This window comes from Colossoma macropomum, unplaced genomic scaffold, assembly GCF_904425465.1.
Source record: "Colossoma macropomum unplaced genomic scaffold, Colossoma_macropomum, whole genome shotgun sequence".
NCBI classification, from domain to species: domain Eukaryota; kingdom Metazoa; phylum Chordata; class Actinopteri; order Characiformes; family Serrasalmidae; genus Colossoma; species Colossoma macropomum.
Genome location: NW_023494810.1, coordinates 25025676 through 25051721, shown reverse-complemented (window position 1 = coordinate 25051721; position 26046 = coordinate 25025676). Strand labels below are relative to the sequence as shown.

At 37.3% G+C, this 26046-nt stretch overlaps 1 protein-coding gene across 2 annotated transcripts in view; it reads left to right on the top strand.

Moving 5' to 3' along the window:
* The window catches only part of ptprga (protein tyrosine phosphatase receptor type Ga), a 430472-nt gene that overhangs the window by 386904 nt on the left and 17522 nt on the right, over positions 1-26046 (top strand). Inside the window, exons 15-22 of one of the 2 annotated variants that reach the window (XM_036559789.1) lie at positions 3785-3823; positions 6142-6233; positions 15101-15192; positions 21463-21559; positions 21651-21733; positions 22876-23010; positions 23345-23479; positions 25286-25458. In XM_036559789.1, coding sequence (XP_036415682.1) covers positions 3785-3823; positions 6142-6233; positions 15101-15192; positions 21463-21559; positions 21651-21733; positions 22876-23010; positions 23345-23479; positions 25286-25458 — 846 coding nt within the window. The remainder of the gene's footprint in view (positions 1-3784; positions 3824-6141; positions 6234-15100; positions 15193-21462; positions 21560-21650; positions 21734-22875; positions 23011-23344; positions 23480-25285; positions 25459-26046) is intronic. The other variant, XM_036559788.1, reaches the window with a different exon arrangement.

Sequence of the window (26046 nt, the reverse complement as noted above, 5' to 3'; positions counted from 1 at the left end):
TGCCATTATACTGATGTGATATGCAGGTGGAAAAAACACAGTGTACACAAAATACAGTAAAATAGAACTTTAATTGCTTCATAATTACCTGGTTGACACAGAAGACACCACAGCATTCACCACCTCTTTGTTTACTTAATAATCTGACTTATAAATGATCTGATTTGAGTACATAGACTGCGACGTAGCATGTTATCCATCACATTGATTTAACAGGAAACAGCAGTTTGTTTGAGCAAATGTATGAACAAAGCGGGATATATAGACTACATGCATAAAAGCTTTTAGACTAAGCTGTGCAGTCAAAGAAACCTGCTTTATTCACAAGTATATTAACTTGAACATTTCTTTGTTAAAACATCCCACTTCCCAGCATGGTGGCACTTCATATAGCACAACACATGCTGTGTGTATGGCACCCCACCTCTTTCGGGGTCTCAACTCAGCAGACAATTTGTATGTAATTTCTTATGTTTGGCAATTTTTTAATCTTGTTTAAACAAATTAATACTTAGGGTTCAGTCCATGGGTGATGTATTAGAAACACTTCTAGCACATATGTATATATTCAACCCTCTCTGTCTCTTTTCTTCTCTTTTTTTTCCATGTGGGGGTTCCTCTGTGGTCTAATGGACAGGATTAAGCTTTTAAAAGCCCTTGGTCTGTTCATTCAAAGTCCAGCTGTCAGAGACTGGCCATCCACTGATGTGTTCTTTATTTGTGGAGAGTCCAGCGATTGTTCTCTAATGCACAGATTCAGTGCGTATAGCAACTCTTCTTATGTAAGCCTTTTTTGCTTTGACTTTAGGTTCGTTGCCGAGCTGCTGTCTTCATACAATGCTAAAAGAGTCTGGATTAGTTCAGAGTAATTGACCTTTGCTCTGTGAATGGTTCATAAATGGTTCTGCATCCTGGCAGGCCCTTTTTCCTTTAAAGTTCTTAAGCAAATCTCCCAGCACCTAATGTCCTGTTTAACCGCTTCAGAGTTGTGTGTGCTAATTACCTCCAGCTCTGGCTCCCCATGCAGCCGCCACAGCTTTTGTTGGCCACATTTTCATGGATGAATTTCAGCACATGAAAGGGAGCCGGAGGCATCCTGAAGGGATTTAACTCTTAGACATCCGGTGCTATCATTGTCGTTTACATAATTATTTATATGAAATTATGTAATGAGCTAAATTATGTAATGAACATTTACATTCTGGATAGGCTAGCTTGAGTCTGCACTTCTCAATTTGTCAAAAATTACAAAAACATTGCAGAAATGGAAAGAATGTTTTTCTTATGCTAAACAAGACTGCGCACACGATGTAGAACCAGATTTAGGAAACTCGGTGGTTACAGTGCTGCACCACTTAAAATGTGAAGCATGATAAAAAAAGAGCTATTCGTAAAGTCACCGTATTGGTGATTAGCGCACCGGTGGTCTTTTTAATGCTGTAGTATTTTCACATCTCCTAGGCAAGAGCCAATCAAAATCCACATGTAAATGAGGCCATACATATTAAAGACCCATGCCAAGTGAAGCTCCTGTTGGCCGCCAAAATAGATACAATAAAAGAGTTAAAGAAAACCAAAATTCTCAGAAACAGAGTTATGAAAGGAAGACATGCTGACAAATAGTAGGAAATGTTTTGATAAATATGCTTTTAATTTTTAATCAAGAAAGTTTTTTTATCAGAAAATGTTTTTACTGTTAAAAAAAAATTAAAATTTAAAAATCTTAAAATTCAACATTTGTTCGTAGAAATTATATATTAGCATGAAAGATATAATTTTTCATTGGTAATAATTCAAGCTTTTTTCTAATTCACTATAATTGCAATATCAATTTATCCCAAGTCTATTGTTGTATAACAAAATATTGGCTGATTCTGGGCTTCAACATTAAAAAATATTCAGTTTATTTCTACAGAGGTTAATGACAAAAGTTGGCAAAATTAGACTCTTGTCGGAACATTTTTTATAAAGTGTTACTAACATCTACACTTCTACTTACAAACACAAATATTGTACTGATGGAAACCTGCACCTTTGATGGATTTTCTATGCTTATTTGAACCTCTTTCAGCAGGCCTAGTCACCATTCCATCAGCAGAGAGCCCCTAGTCACTATTCCATCAAAATATCAAAATATTTTTACCTAATGTAATCTAATAAAATTCTCTGTTATTAGATTAACTAGGATACTCTTGGCTCTCAGTGTGTGTGAAATGACTGTGCCGAGCTGCTAGTGAGCAAAGAGCAGTGAAATAGGATGGCTGAGAACCCCCGCTGTGAAAACAATTCACATGGCTCCACGACAGCCATGCTGAGATAAAACAGACACCACTGCAGCATTCTTAACACCATTTTTAACACCACGTTAAAAGTAGTATAGTGTTAAAAATAGTAAAAATGTAAATATTGACTTGCTTGCTCACCTACAAGGCAAAATTCCACTTTACTTCTGGTTTTGTAAAACACATCATTATCTATATATATATATTCACTCAACGTTATTAAAGAAACTGCCAGATATTGCATGTTAAGAGTGCTTTAAAAAGGGCTTATTGAGCTATGAGTGAAAAACGAAACAAAACATGAGAGGACGTTTCTTAAGGTGTATACATGCACCATGAGGAATGTAGTTAAAGAGGAATTCACTGTTCAGTATTTGAGCATAGTAAATTCATTAAGATGTGAACAAGGTCATTCTGAGAGGTTTGATGTGAAATGCTCCATTCTTTCCAGGACAGAATTTTTGACAGTGGTTGTGATGGGAACCAGACGTCTGGTTAGTTTATTGGCTCTAGTTAATGCCTTAGTTCCCTCTCAGAAGGTTATTAGATGAAATTGTAATGCCTGAGACATTGTTTCATGTCCGTTTTAGGGAATTTATTTGCCTGAATCATAATTTTTAATGTATGTTGGAGAGGTACATACAGGGAATTGTAAGGCAAATTGTACTCAAAGAATGTTTATTTCCATAGTCAACATTACATTTAAAAACACTTGTAGGTTCACTGGATCGTTTTGGATAGTAAATGAAATGGCTGTATTTGTGTTGTGACCTCTGGTTCCTATCACCACCACTGTAAAGAAATCTGAGTTGGTAAGTTTCCCTCGAGTGATGTATTTTACATCAAAAACTCTAAATGACTTTGTTTACATCTCAAAGATTGAATTATGCAAAATTTTTGAAAAGTTGGTGGAATTCCCCTTTAAATTCATGTCTTTCCACAATGATTAGAATCCATCTAGTGCTGCTTCTTTTTTCCTGCCTTCATTTACTGGTCAGACAGCCCAGGGCAAATAAAACAGAAGAACAAAGCGAAGGAGTGTCCAGTCAGCAGGGTGTGTTCGTGTGTGTGTGCCAGTAGTTGCGGGCAGCAGGTGTGTTGGGGGTGGAGAAGGTGGAATGTTAGCTGAAGTTAATCCTATTGAACGCTCTTCAGGCCGCCCCTCTGTCACCTCCCCGCTCTGGCTAATCACCTCACGCTCCACGGCCCATCTCCGGTCAGTCAGGGCCAGACACCACCTCGGGTCTGGAGTCAGGGACGGACACATGGAGCTGACCGTGGGTCAGTGTTTACAGCTCTGACTTCAGCCACCGAGTTAAAATCCGCGTGACACTACAGGGACCCAACCTTGATCCCTCCTCTCTCTCTCTCTCTCTCTCTCTCTCTCTCTCTTGCTTGCTTGCTCTCACTCTCTCTCTCTCTCACCCAATCACTCAAAGACAGCATGCCGGAGCCTCTGTTGTCTTGCTGCTCTTGTCTGCAGATCCCTCGTTCTTTCGGAGGATGAATAGCTTGTGTTCTCTCCTGTGTGTGAAGTACAGGTAGGAAGAGAAACTTCCAAGTGTCTCTCTCCCTCTCTCTCTCCCTCTCTCTCTCTCTCCTCGGACTGATTGCAACTTCTGTCTCTCGTCCGCCTTGATTTTTTCTTCCCTCTCTTTCTCTGAGGGGACTTATCAGCACTGTTTTGTTTCTGTGTAAGGAGAAGGAGGCAAAAAAAGAGAGAGTAAGAGAAAAGAAACAGTTTCTCGTGCACCGGAGCGGATTCGCCTTGACATTCTTGTTATTTTCCGCTGAGAAGCTGTTCAGAGAGGCTGCTCTGTTTCATTTCTTGCCGGGTGTGCACAGGGTTCAGCCTCGAAAGTCACGGCTCTCGCAGGGCTTTCATACTGCCGTGTTCTGTTTGTTTTAGAAGAGGCTTTCTGCAGATAAAACTGTTCCTCACTTGGTTTGTAAGTGTGTGTGTGTGTTGAGTCAGTGTGGTTGTGTTTGCTTTGCTCTTTGGATACGGGTGTAAAGTTCACTTTGATCTTGGCTTGAGTGTGCACCTCTGCCACTGTATACAGTCTACTTTAACACTGATTGTAGTCCGTCATCATATTGCTCACTTACAGAGTCGTGTGCAAAAGTTGCAGCGCGCCTGGTGGCATGAAACGTTTTGTTGGTTTTCTAAGTGAAAGTAAGTTAACACATCCTCTACAGAGAACGTACTTACATATGCAAATTTTAGTGGACAGTATGCTGAGTTTCAGAAATTTGGAAAAAAATAAAACATGAAATATAAAATGCGCCATAACTTTTGCACAGGCCACTTTATGTTTTATCTTTTTCCCCAATATGTTAAATTCAGCAGATAAACTTTGAATATGCATTAAAATGTGCAGAAATGTGTTCTCTGTGGAGGATGTGTTAACTTACTTTAACTTAGAAGATCAACAAAACATGTCATTTACAAGGGGTGCCCAAACTTCTGCACACAACTGTATGTTACACATTCCTAAAAGTAACACTTACATATTGCATATGTATCTTCACTGTACTAAAAATTAGAATGTGTCATAATAACTTTAAAGGAGAAGTCAAAATGTTAGTAACTTTTAATGTAAGTTAAAGTAGAGTTCTATTAAAGTAGCTAAAGGATCATTTCTATTGATTCATTCATGAAATGTTCACACAATGCTGTGTTTAAATGATATAAAAAAATGGAGATACAGTTTTTTTTTTCAAAACATATAACGTAGCATATATATGTAGCGTATTTTCCTATACAAGATATATGCACACTTAAATGTAACGCACAATTGTGAATAGATGATATATGTACACTTAACTATAACTTGCAGTAGTGTATGTAAGATACGTGCATGCTTAAATGCAACTTGCAATAGTATATGTAAGATATATGCTCACTTAAGGGCAACTTGCAATAATATATTATACCGCACACTTAAACGTATCCCGTTATTGCATATATAAGATACTTGCACACTTAAATGCAACTTGCAATAGTAAATGCAAGATATATGCACACTTAAATGCAACTTGCCATAGTATAAGATATATGCACACTTAAGTGCAACGTGCAATAGTAAATGAAAGATATATGCACACTTAAATGCTACTTGCAATAGTATATGTAATATATATGCACACTTAAGTGCAACGTGCAATAGTAAATGAAAGATATATGCACACTTAAATGCTACTTGCAATAGTATATGTAATATATATGCACACTTAAGTGCAACTTGCAAGAGTATATGTAAGATATATGCACACTTAAGTGGAACTTGCAATAGTGTAAGATATATGCACACTCAAATGCAACTTGCAATAGTATATGTAAGATATATGCACACTTAAAAGCAACTTGCAGTTATATATGTAATACATATGCACACTTAAATGTAATCCCCAATATGATATATGCACAGTTAACATCACTTATACTTTTATATGAAAAAAAAATGTATTTTTTTGTAAAGACATAAGCACACTCAAATGCAACTTGCAATAGGACATAAAAACACTTAACTTGCAATACTGTATGTAAGATATACGCAGACTTAAATGCAACTTGCAGTATTGTATTATACACACGTATATGTAACTGGCAATTGTATATAAAAGATATTGTGTGTATATATATATATATATATATATATATATATATATATATATATATATATATATACACATTTAAGTACAACTTGCAATTGTTTATGTAAGATACAGAAACACTTAAATGTAATCCACAGTAGTATATGTAAGGTAGATCGCTCACAATAGTATATGTAAGACATATGCACACTTAAATGTAACTCTCAATAGTAACACATCTCTTTCTTTCTCTCTTTATCAGGAGGTGTTTCCAGACAGCTCATTTCTATGTGGAGGACAGCAGCTCTCCGCGAGTGGTGCCCAATGAGAGTATCCCAGTCATCCCCATCCCAGGTCAGCTACACCACACTACTTTCTGACCAGCCATGCTTACAGTCCAGTGTAGACCTTAAGTCCTCAGGCTGAGCTAAATCCCTGATAAGGGATCAGTAAGAAGGGATGCAATTCGCTGACCTTTGGACTGGTTCTCAGTTGTGTGCTCATTAGTTACACTTTGCTGTTGAACAGTGCAGGCAGATAAAGAGTTTGGTGGAAGTGGTCACTTTACACTGATCTGAGACCAAGTTTGGAGTCGTCCACGCTGATCACAGTCCCTTATCTCAAAAGGTCGTGGCTCGGTCCAAGCATGACACAGCATCAGTAAAAAGTTTTACACATTTTAGAATTATAGTGAAGATGTCAGTGCTATGAAATAACACATATGGAATTGTGCAGTGATTTAAAGGTGTTAATACAAGGCAAACTGCAAGCTTCAGTTGCGATGCTTCAAAGTAGCCTCTATTTGCCTTGATGCAAATATATAAAGAAATAAAATAATTCAATAAATCATAAAAATGCTTTGGAAATAAATTCATTCATGTCCATCAAACTGAAGACTAAATTTAAAGTAGCAATTTGTGTTTACTTTAAACTGATGTGAGACCAGTTTAAAATGGTCACTTTACACTGAACTGAGACCTGTTTGAAGTGGTCTCTTTACACTGACCTGAGACCAGATTGAAGTGGTCCTTTTACACTGATCTGAGACTTGTTTGAAATGGTCAGTTTATGCTAACATGAGACCAGATTGAAGTGGTTACTTTACACTGACCAGAGACCAGTTTGAAATGGTTAGTTTGAAGTAGTCTATTTACACTGACGTAAGATCAGCTTGAAGTGGTCAGTTTACACTGACCTGAGACCAGTTTGAAGCGGTCCTTTTACACTGATCTGAGACCAGTTTCAAGTGATCTCTGTGTGCTGACCTGAGGCCAGAGAGTCCCTAAGAGGGTCAGTTTGAAGTAGTATATTTACACTGACCTGAGACCAGATTGAAACCTTTACTTTGCACTTACCTGAGGCCAGTTAGAAGTAGACACGTTACACTTACCTGAGGCCAGTTTGAAGTGAACACTTTACACTGACCTGAGATTAATTTGATGTGGTCACTTTACCCTGAATAATAAGGTTCAGGTGTGGAGTATTGTGAGCTGGTGTTGTGAGAACATCCTCTTTCAAGGGCGCGGTTTGCTCCAAGCATGATACGCTCACTAACCCAAAACACGGCACTGTTTACATGTTAGCGTGTGGGTTTTAGTCAGGCAGCTTGGAGGTGCGCTGGGTGTCACCTTCTTAACTAAACAGAGAAATGCTTGTGCCTTTGGCTGTGAGGCTGAGGAGCTGCTATTATTCATGCTGTGCCTGGAACACCCACACATACATTATCCATCCTTTTCTCTTGCTATGTCTGCCTCCTTGCACTCTGTGTAGAAATAATTGGGCCTGTCTCATGGAGTGAAAAGTGTGTATGTGTGGAAGGAGCGGAGTGGACTAGAGCTTATTTTAATGCATACTCCAGACTACTCCTTTCCCAGATTAGGGTAATGACCCTTGGACGTAAAAATCCATCATGGCATTGATTTGAACATGAACAGGGAGTGATGAGCTCTTCAGCTGGCTAATAAAGATGGGTACAGAATTTTAACACTGGTCCATGATCACTGCTGCAGGACTGCTGGACTTTCTAACTCTTTTTTGCTGCTGCAGCAAGTGTGATATAAAGACACAGTGTTTTCATCACAAATCCTGTGGATCTTTTTCAGTTTAAGCTGACGTGTACATATTTACACTACCACACAAAGGCGTGGAGTCATCTCTTTTGAATTATTTCATTCAAAAATAGCTTGTATTGTAGTGTTATAGACCAGAAATGTATTTTGACATGTTTTATTCAGTACATTTTTATGAACAACACAAAGATTTTAAATGATAAATAATATACTGTAATTAGCAGGCGTGCACATTTGGTCTGATTAGTCTGAGGACTAAAATTAGGAGGCTATAGCTGATATACAGCTATTCGAACGGAAAAATGGTTAAACAACATATGTGTACCATCGCACATATTAATATATGCTTTGTATGTCAGTATTAAAACAACGAACAAATAGTAGTAATATGATATGTATTTAGTATAGAGATTCAGTTCTGTTGCCAATTACAATGACACTTTCTTTCCATTATGTCATTAAAATTATGAGTCTGATTTGCACTATATATTATGTTTAGCAAAATACCATAATAATGATAATAATGATAAATATGATGATAATTAGGAAGAAAGAGAAAGGACTGTTAATAACTGTGAGGCAAAAGTCAACAAACAATGATAGTACAGTAAAGAAGTGTTGGAAATGATTTCAGTGCTTCTTTCTTTTTGTTATTACTGACTATAATTAAACAAAACAATATTGATTTTGACTTTAATTACTTAATTTTAATTGACTTTAATTTGAGTTTTAAATTGCTATTGACTGGCAGTTCTTGTGCAACACAGTTATGTACTTTTCTCAACCATCACACAATGAATGCCACCAATTTTTTGTCTGCTTAATTAAATGGATGCAAACAAAGTCATTTATAGTAGTTTGGTGTGAAATGCTCAGTTCTAGAGACACTTGTAGTCAGAATTGTTCACAGTGGTGGTAACTGGAACCAGACGTCCACCTCTAAAAGCTCCCTCACAGAAAGTTATTACATGAAACGGTTATGAATACACTGGCTGATGTTTGAGATATTGTTTTATAATACAGTCTTTAAAAAGATGGTTCTTCAAGGGTTCTTTAGTAAAGCAAATGGTACATACAGAACTTTGAACACTCAAAGAACCTGTTGTGTGATTAAAGGGCTCTTTGCATCATGAAAGTGTTCTTAAGAATATGCTGTAGATGATTCTATATAGAACCCCATTGAAAAGGGTTCTATATAGCACCAAATAGGGTTCTTCTGTTGTTATGATGTCATGCATGTCACAATAGAAGAACTCTTTGGGTGTCATATAGAACCCTTTTCTAAAGGTTCTATATAGAACCATCTACAGCACATTCTCCATCAATCTGAAGAACGCTTTCATGATGCAAAGAACCTTTAATCATGCAGAGGGTTCTTTGAGTATTCATGATTCTATTTAGAACCTTTTTTTTACTACAGAACCCTTGAAGAACCATCTTTTTAAAGTGTGTAGTTTTAAGATAAGATCTTGGCTGTTTGAGAATTTTCTGTTCATGACAGGTGGGGTTGGTGGTAGTGGGAGGTAAAACGTGATATTATTGGTTAATATTATTTTTTACTGGCCGGTGACGTTTTAGAGGCGGGCAAAAATCATGGCACCTTAGTCAAAGATTGTGGAAAAACAAGAATTTTTTAGATGATTTTTTTAGATGATTTGTGATGAATTGTGCTTGATATGACCAACATTTTGATTACAGGTTGACTCTAAAGCTTCCTGCATATGATTTGACATGACTGTTGTAGAGTAGTAGCATTATATTAGAAGCATTTTAGATGTGTGTCTGCAAAAGTTCAAAACTTTTGAGCTAAAGATACTGTGTAAAATACTGCGGTTGGTTTTGGAGCAGACAGCACTGCAGGTGGGTGGGACTCTGCTGGTGGTGTTTAGGGCACAAACACACATACAGAGATTGCGATCTCTGTGCCCTCATGCCTGAATTTGTGTAAATAATACGGGTGTAAATCTCTGACCTCACAACAATTCAGTTGTGACTCTGTAGGAAACAATTCCATACATCATTAAATTTCACTCAAATTCATTCAATTCCAGTGAAATTCTGTGACATTTCTGTCAAATTTATGAAATTTCACTCAAGTTCATCAAATTCCAGTGAAATTCCATGACATTTTTTCTCAAATTCATGAATTTTCACTCAAATTCATTAAATTCCAGTGAGATTTCAAGATATTTCTTTTAAATGCATGAACTTTCACTCACGTTCATTTAATTACAGTGAAATTTAATGCCATTTCTCTCAAATTCATGAAATTTCACCCATGTTCATTAAATTTCAGTGAGACTTCATGACATTCCTCTCAAATTTGTGAATCTCAGATTTCATCATCATTCAGTTCAGTTTGTTAGTCAGAATTATTTTTTAAAAACACACTGAATACACTAATGTGATGGAGCAGTATAGACAATAAAAGACAATAAAAATAATATACTTGGCTAAAATAAAATATAAATGATGAAAATAAAACATGTTCTCAGGATATTTAACTTTTGGAAGAGAGACTTTAGTTTTGGGCACATGTATTATTAAATACTATCATAACTGACTCTAAATTGTTGGTATTGTAAGTCTTTCAGATGGAGACAGCTCTAGTGAAGACCCTGAGAGTGTGAGTGCTGTTGCTGGTGTGTTCAGGGCTTGTTTGTAGTTTGAGAGTGTGTTGAAGTTAAGCAGCTGTAGTGAAGGTTGTGTGTTTCTGAGAGAGCCAGCAAGTGTGTGTGTGTGTGTGTGTGTGTGTGTGTGGGGCTCATTCAGGATCTCCTGGAAGCACTCAAACGGAACCGGTTCTTATTGTTGCAGCGTGCCGCAGCTCACAGTGACCCCAACTCTGAGCCCCTCTGTCCAATTCAGCCCCTCTGTCTGCCAGCCTGGCAAGAACACTCAGCCATTTACCATGGGCACCTCTCTCTCTCTCTCTCTCTCTCTCTCTCTCTCTCTCTCACTCTTTCTCTCTCTCTCTCTCTCTCTCTCTCACACTCTTTCTCTCTCTCTCTCTCTCTCTCTCTCTCTCTCACTCTTTCTCTCTCTCTCTCTCTCTCTCTCACTCTTTCTCTCTCTCTCTCTCTCTCTCTCTCTCTCACACTCTTTCTCTCTCTCTCTCTCACTCTTTCTCTCTCTATCTATCTATCTGTCTGTCTATCTATCTGTCCCCCTCTCTCCCCATCTCCCTCCCTCCGTCTCTACCTCCCTCCCTCCCTCCCTCTGGCTTCTTCTTTTACATTTGCCTTCTCACTCAACTCTCTCGTCCTGACCAATCTCAGTCTTTTCAACTGGGTTTTTCTGAACAACACATTCTAATTATCCAACAAATGCATATAAATCTGATAAAATATGCCAAATGTAACACATTAAGGGAGATCAGGAAGTAATGAATATACGGCAAGACATATAACATTAACAATATGATGTGATATAATCATAATACAGTTATTTTTCTGTATCGTATAGCCCTACAAAACAGCAATAAAGGGAAAAAACAAATTTTCCTAACATTTTTTAAATAAAAGAGTTTGATGTGGAGTATAAACACTGCTAACATTTCAGAACATGCTATTCACTCCATTTCACTACGTAGTTCATATATGAAACCTGCAAAAACAGCCAATTTCTCAATCACTGGTTTTTGTGTTGTCGGAGAAAACAACACATTTACACATACCTGTCTATTCAAGCTACAGTTGTTTAGCCCTATTCACTTACCCAGAAGTTATAAGGAGTGTTTCAGCCCAGACTGCTGAATGAAGTACAGTACAGGGCAGCCAATCAGAATAGAGCTCATTTACATATATCAGTCTTAAAGTCACAGTAATAAAAACAGCCTGATTCATTCTAAGGGATAAAGAGAGGTGTAAAAATGCAATGCAAAAATGAAATATGACCAATATTGGTACATAAAACCACACAAACATGAAATGTAAGATATGGGCCCTTTAAGACACTTCCTACAGAAAAATTGCCTGAGGAAAAGCACATTTCATTCTTTCTTTCTCTCTCTCTCTCTCTCTTTGTTGAGTGAGTCTGAACAGATTGGAGCTTGAATCATTTATTTCTTCCTTTCAGTTCAAAGCTGTGGTTCTTCCACCTGTAAGGCATTTTATCTGATGTAGAATGGAGATTAATTTTCCCTGCTTTCATTTGTCTCACTGAAATATTTAAGGAAGGTCACCTCTCAGGTTTTATTCTAACTCCTGTCTTAAGGCCACAAATGGACTTTTTTTTCTCAAGACACTTCCACAGATTAAGTCAAATGTTCTCTCTCTTATGTTCTCAGTCTCTTTTTCTCTCTATCAGATTTATCATACATGAAAACCAAACATCAGACAGTTTGTTGTACGACCTCTCTTTTATCTCCAGCTGCAGAGGAGTGGAGCGTCTTCAGCCCCTTTTTTTTGGATACTAATCGATATGCTTGTTATTGTTACAGCCACTATAACTAAAAAGCAAGTGGTCTAGTTCTTTCTGGGACTCAAGAGACATAATACCCATCTGCTCTTCACATAGCTTGATGTTTCTCTCCTTCTTTAAACCTGATTCTCACTTCTCTGCCTCTAGAACATTGACTGATTTTTCTGTGCTTTTACTCTGCTGTTTTTCTGCAACAATTATGTATTCATTACAGTTTTTTTAGGGCTGCCCCAATTAATCTATTTAATTTTATTACTTGATAAATCGGCAGTGATTGCTTGGCAAATATGCCCATTTACATCTATTTTTTTCAGATAGCCTTTTTTATTTACACTGTTTATTTGCCATATTTATTTTTTTTCCCCAATTTTTCTCCGCAATTTAGTCATCTCCAATACCTTCCACTAGTTAGGACTCCCCCAATTACATGGTACTACCAGCGCTTGGAGAGCTTTCCTTTGGGATAGTGAATGTATTGTGCCTTTGAAACTTATTTAAGTCACACAATTGGATTTCGAGACCATTTTGAACCCTTATACATTTACAATGTTTGTACTTTGGAGGACAAAGACATATCGAACTGGCACGAGTACAAATGTTCCAACTAACTCTATAGGTGCGGCTACTTGATTCGGACTGAGAGGGTACTTTGAACAGTTGCTAAAACCACTGATAAATCGATGCAAATCTCAATGAATTGAATGCAATTCAGTGTTGTTTGAATGAGATGACTTTCCAACCTAAATTCATAAAATATATTCATCAGAATAAATACGATTTGTGAAAAAAGAGTGTGTCAAATGTGGCAATATAATTTTTGACCACAAAGTAGAAAATATATCACAGCAATAAAATTGCGTATACATTTTATTTACATGACATCTGTACTATAAACTTTCAAAACATGTTGAAATTGATTTGGAAAGATTGTTTATTTCAGGGGGCTTTGTTGTAACACTGTGTTAAAACTAAACCCTCTGTGTGGAGGCCGTACTTTAGCCTGACTAGCTCTCAGTGTGAGTTATATGTATACTTCAAAGTGGTACTGTATTCCAGCCAATATGTGGGTGAATGAAACAATATAGCTGTAAATTCTGATTTACACAGAACTCAGTGATCAAAAATCTAGTGTTGTACTCAGGTTTGGTCTTGGGAATGTAAATTAACAGTCCAGGCCTCAGTCTCATCATCATTTGAACTTGGTCTTGTCCTGATCTCAGGGTAAGGTGGACTCGGAAAATGTTCTCAACACCAGCCGAGTGTGTTGCCTCTATTTGAGGTAACTGGAAACTGAACACTTTCCTATCGTTATTGAATATCAACAAAATAAAATCTGTTGGTGCTGGTTGAGGCTCTAATTACTTTTTCCGTGATGGTTTAACTGGGTATTATTTGTTGATGTTCATTCATTCCTCTGAAGACAGATTGGAATGTTCTCATTACTGTGTGTTCATTTAATAATGAAAATGGAGGTATGTTGTTTGGTTTACATTCATTTGATTTGAGGTGATGATTCTGAAAGTGTTTAGAGAAAAATAGACAGAGAAAAACTTCACCATCATTTGCTTTCCAAAGTTACATACAAAGTTGAATTAAGACTATAACATAATATTATATATCATGTATAATTCATGATGTACAATGTACAATGAACTACAAACAATTAAATTTGAAATTTCTTGAAAACAGTTTCTTTTAGGGTATAAATACATTCTTTATAACAGGGGTGTCAAACTCTAAAAAGGGCCATATTAAAAAATCTCAACAAATTTGCAGGCCAGATGTGTTTTTATTTTATTTTTACTTAACATTTTGCCATGACCCGAACGGGCCATTGTTTGTTCAAAATATGACAGAAGTGCAACAGCAAAATACTTGAACTATTCAAAAATAATTTTGAATAAAAATAAATTGTTTAATATAAAACAATAGACTACATCAGGTACAGATGGTTAAACCTCTTGAAATTTCCCCAGAAGGTAGGTTTTTTAAAACTGCCCATTTGCTTGAACTAGACACCTGGCGTCTTTTCTTTTTGTGTAACCGCTGGCCCAGAGATTGTTGTTGGAGAAAGGGGCTTAGAACAGACATTGTGTGCCAGTGCATGCTGGGGACTGTAGTGCAGCTCAGGGTGAAACAAGCTGATAATAATATAAAATTAAAATAATTCTACGGGCCGAATAGGGTTGTGCCATGGGCCTGACTTTGCCCGCATGCCTTGAGTTTGACATGGGCTTTAGAGTAAATCTGGTGAAAAATCTATCTGATTGCTGTCAAAATAAGCAGATGAGGTTGCTGTGGGAATATGAGATGACTAAGAGTACATTCAGTTGAACCTGTTTAACTACGCAAAATATCTGTGTTACATTTTAGCCCACATTAGTTTGTGCCGCTGTCTCTTCTACCCTTTTTTCCGACAGTATATCGTTACTGTCCAAAAGAAACTAAATATGTCTTTTTGGTTGTATTTTTTACGACATCATCACACAGCAGCTGTTCTTTACATTGTGTGAAAAAGTTGTAATTGAATTGACAGAAATGCTCCAAAGTCTCTTAGGATAAAACATCTTTACATTAACTTACATTAAAAGAAAAGAGAGTTTTTGCCTTCTGTTGTGAAGTTATTATTTTGGAGATGCATGTTCTTCTTTGGACACCAGTGATATGCACCTACACCTTTTATTATGTCTGGCATCTTAATGTACAAAGTTTTGTTTTCCTCTGTTGCAGATGACATGGAGGCCATGCCTGTCAAGCAGTTTATCAAGCACATATCTGACCTGTACGCCAACAACCAGCATGGATTCTCTGAAGAGTTTGAGGTACACAAACACACCCGTGCCACCTCCTAGTCACCATTGTAATGGCCTTGTCCATTAGACTGAGTCTGTGTCTCTGAACAGCTGGCCTGGCTTCTACACCCAGTTTGTGGAGGGGTGCATTTGTTGAGCATTTCTGACAGGGCATCATTAGAGGCCGGACCGGCAGAACTCTGTCAAAGTGACAGCAAATAGGGATGTTTTACACCCTGTGAGTGTGTGTGTGTGTGTGTGTCAGTGTGTGTGGACCAGATGGTCTTGGACGCTGCTGCCCCTCGCTTGTAGCTTCCCTTGTCCAGGCCAGAGCACCGGGCCAGCAATTTGTGTCGCAGCTGTGCTGAGCTGTCAGACCCTTCAGAGTGTATTAATATTAATCTGTGCTAAGATCAGAAATGATCAATAATCCACACAGACACGACCTACACATCTCCATTCATCCAGCCTGCCTGCCTGACACATTACACCTAATGATGGGAAGTGTCAAGCCCTAAGAGATGCTCAGATACACCCTCGTATACACATTAGGTCTTGTTTGGCCAATAAAATCAGACAATATTACAATTAAAATTGATTCACTGGTATCTGCAGAAGGCTTAATGTGTCTTTAAATATGCTCTAAGAAAAAAACATTCAGGAATGTCGCACTGCTTTGAACAACCACCAGACCTATTGGAAATATTGTATTAAATCACTTAAATCTCAACACAAACAATGACAAAAGGTGTTCCTTTATGAGGTTCTTACAGATGTAAAGGGCCTATCAGCTAATCATAATGGAGGTCATTTACATATATCAGTCTTAAATGCACAGTAACAATGGTAAAATGGTCATGTAAGCAAAATGTGGAGTATGTGCCCCTTTTCACTTGCTCGTGTTATGTAGCAGCTATACTGGTATATTGCCTATTGGATATTGGTTCAGTAGCGGTGTCATCATTGTTAACAGAATTTTCATATCAATCAGTCGCTGATAGTCACACATTTTATGGACGAATGAGGCGAGATGTTGGACGTGCTGAGGTTGACTAAACCAGAGCATTGTGTGTTCATTGTGAATATCTCCCTGGGAGTGAAATGTGTGTTCATCCCGTGTGTTCTTTCTCTCTGTAAGCTCAGAAATTTCTCTCTGCTTGATTCCACTTTAGTCTCTGTCACTCACTCGCTGAGAGAGAGCAGTTTGTAATTCGGTAATTCCCTGCTTGCATTTATGTGGATGTGCGGGGGATCTGTGCTTTAGAGGCAGGCTAGACTGGCATTAGTTCCGCGGTTTAGAAGCAGGCTAGACTCGGATTAGGTGTGCAGTAAAGAAGAAGCCGAGCAGGGGTTATATCTGGGATTTGAAAGGCAGCTAAACCCAAGGTTAGATGTAAAGGTTGTAATGTGTTTTGCTAACTGTCAAAGTTTCCCACCTGGCTGTATGTGGACGGGGCCCAGTGCAGCACAGTACTGTTGGTCAGTGTGTGTGTGTTTGTATCCGTAGCAGACGTAGCATTTAAAGAGATTAAAAATAAATAAATGTACTCAATTTACTCCTTATCTCAGGTTGAGTCAGTCAGTGAAGACATGTTTGATGTCTAAAGCTTGCTTTTTTACTTTTTTCTCCTGGAGCTACACAATGCTAATTTTCATTTGTAGCTTCTATTGCTTATCTACACACTTAAAAAGATGATTCTTCAAGGGTTCTTTAGTAAAGAAAATGGTTCTATGTAGAGTACCCTTCTATATACATTTTCTATATAACAACACATAAGCACATGGTTTAAGGATATTTTTCTTGGTGAAATTGCCTGTAAAAAAAAACATATCATTATAACAGATACAAATAAACATAAATACAGTAAAGAGTAAGAAGAATTTCTTATTATGAAAGAAGTAGTTAATACCTTGTGAGCTGGGTTGAAGAACAAAGTTTGGATGCCTTCAGCCACAGCATGGACTTGTTAAATTCCATCAACAGCACACCTGATTTAACATCATGAAGGACGGATCAGCCAAACCAGGTGTTGGATAATAACTACAAATAATACTTGACTTCCTTGAGGAGAGGTTTGGAAATGGTTAAATGAAAACATAATCACTAATTATTTTATTAATATTACTTGTATTTACTTTAACATTAGTGAACTAATGAACCCTTATGTTCTACAAAAAAAATCTAAAAAATTTAATCCAAGTCTGTGGAGCTTAAGACTTTGGCACAGTATTGTATGTCTTTCCCATATCTCAGCCTCTTTCCCACCTTTTCACCCCTCGACCTAAAGAAACAGTGAGTTCTCGGTGCTGAGGAGAGGAGAGACAGAGAGGGAAAGAAGATGAGGGGAATCTATTGTATTGCTACACTAACCAGGCTTCTTTGTGTCCACATGCTGCTTGATAGACAGAGGAAAGTAATTTAGTGGAGTGTGAGTGTTTGACTGCCTGGTGACACTGAGTATCAATTTAAACTCAGTGGAGCTATGGGCAGTTTCAGACTCTCAGTAACTATGTACTAATTACAATGGCAATGATTCAGCCAGAAATCCAATCTACACAATTTTCTTCTTACCTTAAATGTACACTGCTGGTCAAAATTTGGAATAACTGTTTTTATTCATATAAAACCAGAATGTTAAAGATAAATGTATAAAGTGATATGATGCTATTTTTCATCTTCACCTTATGAAAAAATACATTTTAGATGTATCCTGAATGATGAACAGAGCTGTAGATGATACTGTGACTATTAAAAAGCTGTAGAACATTAAGAAGTTGTACTGAAATTAACATACAGAATAAATAAAATATACCGTAATATACTGTGATAGATAATAATTAGAGTAAATCCAAAGCGTCCAAAACAGAAAACATATGTTAGTTTTGCTGGTGACCAGCAGTGCTGGGGGCTTTGCAGGGCTGTAAAATAGTTTGTCCATTCAACCTAAAACATTACGTTGTGTGGTTTTGTTCAACTCATATAAATATGTCTAATGAAAAATGCCAAGCACATTTTACATCAGTTCAAACTTAAAAACTTCAAATCAGCTCTTGCTGTGTTGCACCTTTTACAGTGTAATATTTGGTAAAACTTTATTTGGAGTGGTTGTAGGTTAATAAACTCTTAACAGATTATCAGTAACACATCAACAACATATCAGTGAAGTAGCAGTAGTATTTGAATAGATTGAAGTAAATATCTTGTAGATGTTCTGTTAATACATTATTTACATTAAAGCTAATGTAGCTAACAAGTAATGGAAGCTTATAGCTACTATTAACATTGTGAAAACTGCATATTTGCATATTTAAATCATCATAGCTTTGCCTTAAAACCACACAAACCATGTAGTTGTTATGTAATCTAAAATTTACATGGAAAAATAAGGACAAAAGTGTGGGAAAAGTCCATGCTTTAAGATGGCTGTGACTTGTGTTTTTAGCTATGCTAATTTCCTTTTGTCTATTTTAGTAGATAACAGATTGTCATACAGTGTCAGTAACCACATACATAAGTCCATCTGAGTTCTGTGTTAATGGCTTAACATGGTATATGGCCTTGTAGCTCCAGTACAAATACTAAATAAGCAAGCGTGTCTTGGCTGAGGGACTCTGTTTGGTGTAAGAGGACAAATTGTACTCAACCATGGCTCAATCATTATGTTAAGGGGTTAATAAGAACAGAGTCTGAAGGGATGAGTGTATGGATGCGGGTGTTTTCACGTACGTGAATTTTGGGAAGTGTTTCTGTCTCCTTCAATGACACCTCATGGGCACCCCCAGGCCTTTCTCCTCCAGCACCTCCCCACCCAGTGCAGCAGAAAAGGAAAGAGGCAACAGAGCAAAACTCTTTATATGGAGCCTCCAGGGCCCCTGACAAGTGGCTTTGTGCTGGCTGGCCTGCGAGAGACGTGGCCGGGGTGGCAAGCACAGGCTGAGAGGGTTCCTGGAGGCCGGCTCGGGGAGGGGTGAGGATAGGGTGCATTCCGAGTGGGAGATTTTGAAGGGATTCCTGGGAAAAAGAGGGCTTTTGGATGAGGACCCAAAAGCATGAGAGGGTGGGGAGGGTTTGGAGATTGGCATTCTGTTGATGGAGAGAGGGGGGGAAGCATGCAATTATGAATGAATGGAGAAAGCAAGGACAGAAGGGCAGAGTCCAAAGTTTGAGCGTGGCAGAAGAGCATAGCTTGGATGGCTGCAATGCAAAGCTCAGTTGAATTGACCTAGTTTTGTCCTTCTAATGAACTGAATGTACTTTGTTGCAGTTGCAGTATAGTGCTTTCACACAGAGTACACACATATCAAGTTGTGCTATCTGCTTGAGCATACAGTGGAGTCTTTTCAACACTTGAAAACTATAGGAATTTTTTCATATCAGGTATTCCGTAAACCTCTAAAGCATCATCTTGGTTGGCAACATGACAGTGTTGAGGAACTCCGCATCTAAGCCTTTTTTCTGTCTGGGAAAACCTGAATGGCTCTCTTTAATGTCACCTTTGTCGCACCCTGTAAGAAACAAATGTTTCAAAACTACATTTTGTTTTGTCTATTTTTCATCACAATACTAGGAACCTCACTAAAATACCCCATGCAAACCATCAAGCTTTGCCTGATGTGCTGGTTAAGTTGCTTTGGCACTAATAGTTACAATTTAAGTAGCCAGCGTTATAGAGTACAATACGAAACTCATCATTTTGATGAACATTAGTGTATGAGCTTGCATGGATCTAGCAGTATTTGGTGTATAACAGCTTTCCTACCTAACGACCTTGTAATTCAGAGGATCCAGTGACTTTCAGGGAGGAAATGTAACCAGGACAAAATGTATCAGCTTTAGAATATTTTTGTTCATCATGTTTATCATAAGGAGCATTAGAACCAATTTTTGAAAATGCCATTCATTTTTCCCATACAGGAAAAACCACTTCAGCCCAGAGTTCTTTATATTAGCATGATGCCAACTACAAAATGATGGACAACTATAAAGCTCTGTTGGCTTATTTCAAAAGTTCAGCCTGTAGTGCTGTCATGTAGTTGAACAGGGAGTTTAACTGAGCAGTGGTACAACCTTTTAAAGGGGAATTTTCTAGATTATTTGTTTTTAAATATTTTGCATTATTAAATGGTTAGGATGTTAACAAAGTCATTCAAAGTGGTTTGATTTTTTAAGGCTACATTCTAGTGAAACTTACCAAGTCAGAATTGTTTACAGTGGTGATAAAAGGAAACCATGGGTCTGAAGAGTTTGTCCCCAAAAGCTGCCTCACAGAAAGTCTTGACATGAAATAGGGTATAAATACATTGCCTGATGACTGAGACATTGTTTTACAGTAGTTTTAATATAAGCTGTTGACATATGTTGACACATGTTCTAAAACATATTTGCAGTATTTTACCATTATTAACATTAGATATAACGCAGAAGGCACGTGTAGTTTCACTGGTGGCTCTGGATAGTAAATAAAATGGCTATATTTGAGTTGTAGACATCATGACCCCTGGTTCCTTTCACCACCACTGTAAAGACATCGGAGTCATTAAGTTTCTCTATAATGCACAACGTCACATCAAACCACTGACCAATGACTTTGTGTACAGCTCAGTCATTGCATGATGCACACATTTTGAAAAATGGGTGGAGTTCCCCTTCAAGATGTTAACCGTTTCTTCCTGAGATTCCTGAGCTCCATTCACAGTGATGCAGCAAGCAAAAAGGTTGGTCATTATTGTTGTTGACATTTTTGCCAATACTGATAAAACCATGAGTTGTCAATGTCTCAATGGGATCTGTTGTGTACAAACACATAAAATCAAAGCAAGTAGATCTCCAGGCTACAAAAACACTTAAAACACCCTGTTTTTCTCTAGGCTTCTTTAATAATAGTCATTATCTGTTAGTAAGTTAGGCTGTAGTTCACTAAGGAGGTGAATGATTTTTACTTTAGTGTCGCTTTCAGGTTTTGACTTTGATGGCTGCTTTAAAAGCTGCATAGGATTCTGTTGAGTATGCATTGAACTACAGGCATATATCTATAGCCATGTGTATGTCTGTGTGTGGCAAGAGATGGGTGTTGTCTTGGCAGTCTGCAGTGAGAAATCATCATTCAAAAGGAAAAAGAGTGCGGCAGCCTGGGAGACAAATGAAGTATTTACATTGTTTCACCAAAAGAAAATGCGGTAGCGGCACAGTCAGAGCTTTCCTAAGTGATATTATTTAAAATGCGCATTTCTTTTCTGCTTGTTTTGTATTCTTTGTAAAGAAATCATATCTCTATGGGTGTTTGTGTGTGTTCACTGCAGGAAGTGCAGCGCTGCACAGCGGATATGAAGATCACGTCTGAACATTCAAATCACCCAGACAACAAGCACAAGAACAGATATATCAACATTGTGGCATGTAAGTCTCTCTCTCTCTCTCTCTCTCTCTCTCTCTCTCCTCTAATGATATGTATGCTGCTCACACTCTCTGCCTCCGTCTCTCCCTCTAGATGATCACAGTCGAGTGAAGCTAAGACCATTAGCAGGCAAGGACTCCAAACACAGTGACTACATCAATGCTAACTATGTGGATGTGAGTGTTATACAATACATACAATATTGTATCTGTCACCATATTTAGTTTTTCTAACGTTAAAAATTGATTGGAACAGACAAAAAAAGCAGCCACATTAAAAAAAATTAATCATGTTGTATGGATCGTTCTACTGAATTGGTTCAAAGTCAGAGTTGAAAACACATTTCGCACCTTTAACTAACTTGGGCTTAAGACTAAAATCTATTTGCTTTGAATGATCCTATATCTTAATTATGTTTATTCTGTTAAAAATAAATCATTTAACATTTTGTCGCTACCAAAACAGTAATAATGCCTCTGAAACATTACCAAATGTTTCAGTACTGACTGTTTTGTAGTAACAGTTTTAGCAAATTTTGGGCAGAACTTGAAAATGTTAGCCAGTACATGACTAGCAAACAGCTGTACACACAAGAAATCCTAATAATTCTCATTAAAACATAGTTTACTTATTGCAGAAAACTGTGTTTCAGTAGTGAAAATTCTTAATGTTACACACTGATTTTCAGACCTTGGGACACAATTACTTCCAAACATTGAGAGCTAAAGAGGGACAGGGATGCAGTCTCACTTCCTGCTCTGAAATGTGGCTAAGATGGCTAAAATAAGACTATAACACTTTGTGTTTCAGTAGTGACATGAAAATGTGGGACAACATTTTTTGAATGTGAGGTGTTTTTTACTTAAAAATTAAGCTCTTAAATAAATCTAAATCTTTGAACTTCACTTTATCAATACAATTCAAAAACATCAATATCAAAAACATCTTTTTAAAAAACAACATAAAGAAATGCAAAAAAAAATGTAAGTATTATTTACAGAAGTTTAAGTTTTGGGAAAGTCACCTTCCAAAGGAAAGTATTTTATAATTAATGATTTTTAATATATTTAGCTTATTACTATCTCAATTAATGTCTTGGGTTTAAATAAATCATACCGTAGTCCTTGTATATATTTAATTGTATATTGTATATTGTTTAGATTTTTTTCTTTCTTTATTTCCTTTTTTGTGCTGAGGGACCACAGTTTAACTAATTCAGTAGACTGATCTTTATGTGTGTGTGCAATTGTGCACCATATAATGCTACACTAGAATGTAGTATGTTCATATTAAGTGTATTTGTATGTCCCTCTCTCAGGGCTACAACAAGCCCAAGGCGTACATTGCTGCACAGGGTCCCCTCAAGTCCACTTTCGAGGACTTCTGGAGGATGGTGTGGGAGCAGAACACGGGCATCATCGTGATGATCACCAACCTGGTGGAGAAAGGAAGAGTGAGTTCCCTCCGGTCCTCTCCTCTATGCTGTCTGGAACAGAATTAAGTCCACTGCAGACTGAGCTATGAGAGCAGTCTTTTTGGTTTATTTCATGTCACCTAGTAAAATCTTGCGTATCTGGCAGACTGTGCTATATCATTTATGTTCATGTGTGTTGTGCACTGGATTATATGATAAACATTCTCCAACGTTCGACCTGTGATACAAGAAAATATCAATATTATGCCTAGATCTGAGGTTTCAAACTGTTTGTAGAAATATCTATAAAATATCTACAAATCGAGATATTATGTATTAAAAAGATCTTATTTTGTGTTTGGGCTTTGTACAGAGAAAATGTGACCAGTACTGGCCGACAGAGAACAGTGAGGAGTACGGTAACATTGTGGTGACGTTGAAGAGCAGTAAAGTCCACGCCTGCTACACAGTCCGCCGCTTCACCATCCGCAACACCAAAGTCAAGAAGGTCAGTGTCTCTTTCTCAGTGCTACTTGCCCTGCTGTGTTTCTAGCACACACACACACACCTGATCCAGTCCAGTTTGATCCAATTAATCAAAGACCTCCAAAGACCTTGATTAGCTGGAGCAGGTGTGTTAGCTTTGGGTTGGAACTGATCTCTACGGGGAAGTCAGGAGGAGAGTCAGTGACTGCTGCTGTTGGAGATATTTGACTCAGAACAGATGTTTGAGTAGAGTTTAGAACGTCCACAGGTCATACCTTGTCACAATGAATGGATATGGGCCAAGCTTAAAAAGCAAAAAAAAGGACCTGAAAATAAACTGTGCCTGACACTCAGACCCAGAACAAGGCTGTAATGAAGATAAACAATGAACAGTATTTATTAAAGGCAATTAAACACCAGTGATAGGTGTATTAAAGTGCTTATGTAACTGAATTGTTCTTGCGTTTTTAAAATAAAATAATTTAATGTAATATTTAAACATATCTATGTAGTTAATCTGTGGAAACAATGTGGAAAAAACAGCTCATTTTGAATTCATTTTGAATGTGATGTCATATTATAAGCAGATATGTCATTGCAGCCTTCCAATGGACCCATACATCCAAATGGACTGGAAGTTTTTCTTAACATCCCTCAGGATTTTGGCTTGGACTACTTTTTGAATCTGGCTGTTCATATATAGTCATATGCAAAGTTTATACGCCTCTGGTCAAATTATATGTTCTGATGATTTACTAAGTGGAAAAATAAGTAGCCTCTACAGAGAACAAACTTCTGAATATTTTAATACATGATTACTGTTTATTTGCTGAACTTAATCTATTGGGAATTATAATATTTTCAGTTTCCATTATGTTAAACGCAGAAAATAAATAGAAACTGTGCACTAAAATTTGCAGAAAAAGCCCAAAATACAGGGAACATTTGTTCCCTGTGGAGGATTTGTTGACTTATGTTCAGTCAATGAAACATCTAATTTGATGGGATATTCAAATATTTGCATAGGATAATATACCAGTCTAAAAGGCACAGGTAACAAAAAATAGTTTGTTTAATTCTAAGGTATAAAGAGAGGGTGGAATTTAGTCATGTAAAAGTGAATGTACATAGAACCATGTGTACATGGCAAAAAATTAAATACAGAAATGTATAATATTAGTACATACTTGGCAACTTGTGATATGTATATTAGTACATCCTTGGCAACTTGTGTTATGTATAGGATTCATAGACTAAATGTAAGGACATAAAAATACCCAATAGTGGGAAATGGAACTTATAAAAACACAGAAAATAGGATCGATATATTAAACTATAGTATCTGCGCCTATTTTCACTCATACGATGGGGGGATTGCAAGTATTAAAGGCACGAGTTAGTAAAAGGAGTTAAGAAGCTTATTTCAGAGTGAGATTTCCACAGTTTGTTTGTTAAAAGACTGTAATGATTCAACATTAATCCTCTTTCATAACACACACAAAAAGAGTTAAGCCATACAATAACTAGCACACCATTTTTACACTAGCTACTTTGACACATGAGAACTGGGGGCTAATCTGATATTTAGTTTCCACAGATGGAGTTGTCTCAGGTCATTATGAGTGGCAAGAATGGTAATACGTCATTGTGCATTGTGTTGCAGGACTTAAAAGGACATTTGAGAGACGCTGTGTTGTGTCTAGTTCTGTATGTGTGATGTCTGTGTGAAGGGCTGTGCCCATAGTTAAGTCTGTGAAGGGTGAGGCTGTTTGTGGAGTATCAGAAGGGCAGAGTGAAGGTTTGTGTTTGTAATTGTCTGTGTTTGCAGGGTCAGAAGGGCAGTGTAAAAGGTCGTCAGTGTGAGCGGACAGTGATTCAGTATCACTACACACAGTGGCCTGATATGGGCGTTCCTGAATACACGCTGCCTGTACTCACCTTCGTCAGGAGATCTTCTGCAGCACAGACTCCTGAGATGGGCCCCATGCTCGTCCACTGCAGGTACACACAAGCATTGTACACTGATGTGTCGGTCTATCAACTGATCTCCCAACTATTATTCATTAATCAAAGTAATAAAACCAGTATGCCTTCTTTTGTTCCCTTTCGCTTTGCTGTCACAGTGCCATCATCAAGTTCTGTCTTATTATTGTTGTTTACAGTGCAGCGAAACAATAGAATTAATTTCACATAAAAGAGCATTGTAGAGATGGATGCATCCATATGGGGGCATGCCAAAAGCCCATATTTTTCATATGTCAAGACACATACACACAATTTTTGAATTGCTGAAATTGGGACTACATCTATCTGAATTAGCATTACAGAGAAATATGACATTTATTTTTATATGATTAAAAATTCACTTACTAATAAAAGGCATCCATCTGCTCATACTGATATCATTCTGATATCATTGTGCATCCTTATTCTGCAGTTCTTTTGTTTTTTAAATAATCAGCGTATTGAATTGATTCAACAACTTTTTCTATAATTGACAAAATCAATGACCAATAAAAATTTGTTAGCTGATTAGCCATTGCAGTACTGTTGTACACTCATACACACCAGTATGCTTTTACTGTTGTA